Below are 5449 nucleotides of genomic sequence, written 5' to 3'. Positions count from 1 at the left end.
ACTGGTATTACTTTCCAGGGCCGAGAGAACATAGTTCCTCGTTCGCCCTCACATTTCTGGCGACCTTGCCACGACTGGTGCTACAAGTGTTTGCTGGGCTCTAAGTCGCTTTGAACGCGCACTCACTGTCTGTGGCCCGGAAGTGAGTCCTCTTGTGCTTTGAGGTTTTGATTGTTTCATAGCTGTTTACGTGTGTATTAATACGTACATTACGTTGTGGCGTTTGAAGTGGGTAAAATTGTTCCATTTGCTTTAAGCGAGTAATGTTTCTTGTCTTACAGCTTGTATTTGTTTGATGCATTTACGTCCCTTGTATTTTTGCTTCTGCTTAATTTTACTTATTTCATTTACTTTCGGTGTTATTTGATGTCCCTTGGTTGTGCAGTTTGTCTTTAGTCGTTGACACGTATCTTATTTGTTTTATTCATTGACACGTATCTTTTTCTCTTGTTCGTTAACACGTATCTTGTTTGTCTTGTATCATAATCATTGACTTGTGCCTTATTCGTTACTTATTCTCGTCAATATGATATCTGTTCAGGAGCTTAAGGAACAGGCTATAGCTTTAGGCCTCGCAGGAGGAGATATCGGCAAATACGTCATAGAACAGCAAGCTATTGAACGAGAAGAACGTGAAAAAGAGCGACGAGCCAAGAAGGAGGAAATTGAGCACAAGACCCGCTTAGCTGAAATTGAAGCGGAGAAGGCCAAGATTGAAGCAGAGAAGGCCAAGATTGAAGCAGAGAAGGAGAAGGCCAAGATTGAAGCAGAGAAGGAGAAGGCCAAGATTGAAGCGGAAAAGGAGCTAGAGCTAGCTCGTATCACGGCGACAAAGCAACCTACCGCGACTCCACATGATTCGGTAAGTCGTCCCCAGCTCCCTCTATTACAAGAGGGGGAAGATATTGCCTCTTACCTTAACCGTTTTGAGAGAATTGCAGAACTACTTAAGCTGAGTTCAGACAGCTATGCCGTGAGACTGGGTACCTTACTTACGGGAAAGGCAGCTGATATGTACATATCTCTCTCCCCAGAGATAACTAAGAACTATGAGCTACTGAAGAAAGCTTTATTGTCAGGTTTTAACAAGACTCCTGATGGTTACCGCGTAGACTTTCGGAATGCCAAGATTTCTCCAGAGAAACTTTTCTTCAGTTCTCATTTCAACTAACCAGACTATTCCAGGCGTGGTTAGATTCCTCAGAGGTAGGGAATACTTTCAATGATTTGAAAGACTTTATGATACTTGACCAGTTTTTGTCTTCCCTCCATCCAGACTTGCGTGCTTTCATCAAGGAACGACGACCCTCTACGTTAACCGAGGCCATTCGTTTGGCTGACGATTGGACGTCAGCCCACCCTAATCTTCCTCGAACCTCGATTCCAAATGCAAAGAAGTTCTCTCGACCACCTAAGCCGCCTAAGGTAACCACGGCGACCCCGAATCCGTCTAGCGGCCGAAAGGACCCTCCACCTTTGACATGTCACGGTTGTGGAGAAATTGGACACATTCGGCCTCGTTGCCCTAGGAATCCCCGCACTTTCAAAGAAGGCACGTCAACTACGCAGCCATATAAGGTAGGGTTTTGCCTGTCTGATAGAACAGTCCCTCACTTCCAGGCCTCTGGTACCATCAATGGGGCCTGGGTGTCTACTATAATCCGGGACACCGGCTGTTCCTGCGTAGTCGTATCAGATGAGATGCTACCAGATATAGATGTCCCGAGTTGCAAGAAGGTCTATGTTGCCGACTACTTGGGCCGAGTAGATGCCTTTCCTCTGGTTTCTTGTTACCTTCGATGTCCTTATTACGAGGGATGGACCGACGTCGTCAGAGCACCCATCAAATTTGCTAGTGTCTTAATTGGTAACGTTCCAGGCGTTAAAGATCCTAATAGATCTGAATGTTCCTCTCCAGCTGATGACTCCGCAATTCCACACCCGACACAAACTGCTACGCCCTCTCCCAAGCACCTGGTATGTGCAGTCCAGACCCGAGCCGGCAAAATGAAACGGATTCACCCCTTAGCTCTGCCTGCCCTACAACCTCTCTCGGTGACGCCCGACAACTTCAGTCTACTCCAGTCCTCGTGTGAGACACTCTCTGCCGCTAGAGCAAAAGCAGCCTCGGGAGAAATAGACCGAACGAGGAACGGGTCTACTTACCAGTTTGTCAAGACGGACGGTCTCCTCTATCGGAAATGTTTAACTTCTAATCGCCCTGATAAGGTAGGAAAGTCTACATTGGTTGTTCCCCGTGATTGTCGCCCTGTTATCCTCTCCATTGCTCATGAGAGCCCTTTAGCTGGACACTTCTCTCACCGGAAGACGGAATTAAAGGTAGCAGAACAATTTTACTGGCCTGGTATGGGAACGGACATCAGAACCTTCTGTCGGTCTTGTGACAAATGTCAACGCTTCTCAGCGAAGGGACGAGTACCACCAGTCCCATTACAACCCATGCCCATCGTCACTGAACCTTTCGCCCGTGTTGCCATAGACTTGGTTGGACCTCTTTCTCCAGCATCTTCCGATGGACACAGGTACATTCTTACCTTGATAGATTTTGCCACTGGATTTCCTGAAGCAGTTCCCTTAAAAGATATAGACTCTATTTCGGTCGCTGAGGCCTTGTTAACTATTTTCTCGAGAGTTGGTATTCCCCGGGAAATACTTTCAGACAGAGGTACCCAATTCACGTCTGATTTAATGAAGGAACTCCACCGAATGTTGGGCGTGAAACCTATCTTCACCACTCCCTTCCATCCTAGTGGAAATGGAAGGATTGAGAGACTACATGGCCCCTTGAAGGCTATTCTTCGTAAATTGTGTGCTGAGAAGCCCCGTGAATGGCACAGGTATCTAATACCAACTTTGTTTGCCCTCAGAGAACTCCCGAGCGACAGGACAGGGTTTTCAGCCTTCGAGTTATTGTACGGTCGGTCTGTTAGAGGCCCACTCACAGTTTTAAGAGATCTGTGGGAAAACCGTACCCTCCACGAGGAAGAGAGGTCCAGTTTCCAATATGTAATAGAACTACAGGACAAGCTGGCAGAATGTTCTCAAATGGCTGCGCAACAAGCCGACATCAGCAGTTCCCGGTACAAGGCGTACTTCGATCTGAAGTCTCAAAACCGTCAATTTAAACCAGGTGATGAAGTTCTAGTACTCCTGCCTAGTGATACAAGTAAACTCCTCGTCACTTGGAATGGACCCTACAACGTATTGGAGAGACGTGGTGAAGCGAATTACGTAATAGAGACCCCTCGAGGACAGAGACTTTACCATGCTAACATTTTAAAAAGATATCACCGCAGGGCCCAGGTGCAGCAATTGGAACTGATGGATGAGATTTCCGCCATAGAAGAGCTTTCCGCCCCAGGGAAAGAGAAGGTATCCATCGTCGATGAAGGGGATCCGTGTGATCTTCTTTCACAGTTGCCTTTGACTCCTGACGGCCTAATCCTCTCCCCTTCAACTGATAAACCTGAAGTGGGACAACTCGCCCCGGATCAGCTAGTCCAACTTCAGATTCTAATGGGTGAGTATAAAGATGTTTTCTCCGACGAGCCCGGATGTACATCCACTATAACTCATGATATACAACTTACCACTACTGACCGAGTACAAGCCAAAGTGTACCCAGTGCCAATCCACCTTAGACCTGTCTTCGAGAAAGAAGTTGAAACCCTCTTCCGTCAAGGGATTATCCAACGATCCTCCTCTCCTCATTCTTCGCCTGTCGTCATGGTAAGAAAAACTGATGGATCCTATAGGATGGCCATAGACTATCGCCAACTAAACTCTGTCACAGTATTCCATGCTGAACCAACCTGCAGCATGGAAGAAGATTTGTACAAATTCTCTGGGGCTAGGTACTTTAGTGAACTGGACCTCTGCAAGGCATATTACCAAGTACCTCTTTCAGACAAAGCCAAAGCCCTAACGTCCTTTCCCACTCATCTAGGTTTGATGGAATTCTGCCGAATGCCCTTTGGTCTGGTAACGGCAAGTGCTACATACATCCGCCTGATGAGACTAGTATTAGATAATTTATCAAATGTGTGCTTTTATTTTGACAACGTCTTTGTTTTTTCCAAAAGCTGGGATCGACATCTCGAAGCTCTACATCGCGTCTTCGAACGGCTACGGGACCACCATCTGACTGTCAAGCCTTCGAAGTGTAGATTTGGAGTTTCTTCCATCAAATACCTTGGCTTTATTCTAGATGGAACCTCTTTAAAACCTCAACATACCAAGATTGAGGCTATAACCCGCATTCCTCCACCAACCAGTAAGAAGTTACTTAGGACCTTCCTTGGTCTGATCTCCTTTTATAAGTTGTTTATTCCTCAGGCCTCCGACTACACCGGCCCCTTATCTGATCTACTACGGAAGACTAGCCCTGAACCTCTCCCCTGGACCGAAGACCTCTTGGACCGTTTCTGCCATTTGAAAGCTGCCATATCTTCTCAACCCATCTTGCGGTTGCCCGATCCTAAGCTGACTTTCGTCCTTAGGACCGATGCCTCTCTTTATGGTCTGGGGGCTGTTTTTACTCCAGTATCACGATGAATGCCCACATCCCGTCGCATATGCCAGTAGGAAACTTCTGGATCGTGAGAAGAGATACTCCACCATCGAGCGTGAATGTCTTGCGGTCGTTTTCTCCATCTCCAGGTTTGATTATTATCTCCGTGGCAAAGAGTTTGTGTTAGAAGTGGATCACAAACCTCTCTTGTATTTAGCTACTTTCAAAGGAAAGAATGACCGTCTCCTTCGTTGGGCTTTGGCCCTTCAGGCCTATAAATTTAGAGTTGTCCACATTGCTGGAAAAGACAATCTAGGTGCTGACCTCCTAAGTAGATCTTAAATCCTGGCTAGGTTTTATTTTCCTTTCATCCTCTTGAGTTACCATTAATTTTGTTTTAATCTACTCCTAGTAGATTCTTGTCCCGGGGGTGGTGTAAGGGCCCATCCCCCTTCCCCCGGCCACAAGTCAATTCATCGCGGCTGCACTGATAGTCGTTTGGCTCCCCACCTCGGCGAATCGGCTTGTTTGCGCGCCAGTACAACGAGCAAGTCTGCTTCGAACTTTTGAAGCCCGAGAAGACTGCGCCTGCGCGGAGCGGCCACGTCGGCAGTTTCAGGGGTATATATACCCCTCCTCCCCAACGTCGAATAGAACTTGGTCAGAAGACGTCCTGCGAAGACTACCCACTGCCACGCCAATCCCAAGTCTTCATTACTCCAGTCGCAGGCTACTCGACGTCGGGTCTCCTCACCTTTGCTGTTCTCAAGACACGCCGCATCCGATTGGGCCGGAACGGTTCGTCCATACGCACCCGGACATCGCTACTGTTGTTACGATACGGAGGTGTTGAGCACCTCGTATTAGATGTTCCCATTCTACAACCTTGTATTGTACAGTTTGATGGTTTATTGTATT

At 47.2% G+C, this 5449-nt stretch overlaps 1 protein-coding gene across 1 annotated transcript; it reads left to right on the top strand.

Annotated features, from left to right (window-relative positions):
• Positions 1-526: 526 nt before the first annotated feature.
• Positions 527-4385, top strand: LOC143020189 (uncharacterized). Its single transcript, XM_076176352.1, has 3 exons — positions 527-706; positions 1255-4294; positions 4357-4385. The coding sequence occupies exons 1-3, from the start codon at positions 527-529 to the stop codon at positions 4383-4385; spliced, it is 3249 nt and encodes a 1082-aa protein (XP_076032467.1).
• The last annotated feature ends 1064 nt before the right edge of the window (positions 4386-5449 follow it).

The sequence above is a fragment of the Oratosquilla oratoria genome, chromosome 39, assembly GCF_046742065.1.
Source record: "Oratosquilla oratoria isolate Oo_2021 chromosome 39, ASM4674206v1, whole genome shotgun sequence".
Classification (NCBI taxonomy): Eukaryota; Metazoa; Arthropoda; class Malacostraca; order Stomatopoda; family Squillidae; genus Oratosquilla; species Oratosquilla oratoria.
The sequence above is the reverse complement of the archived record's forward strand: the minus strand, read 5'-3'. Positions and strand labels throughout refer to the sequence as shown.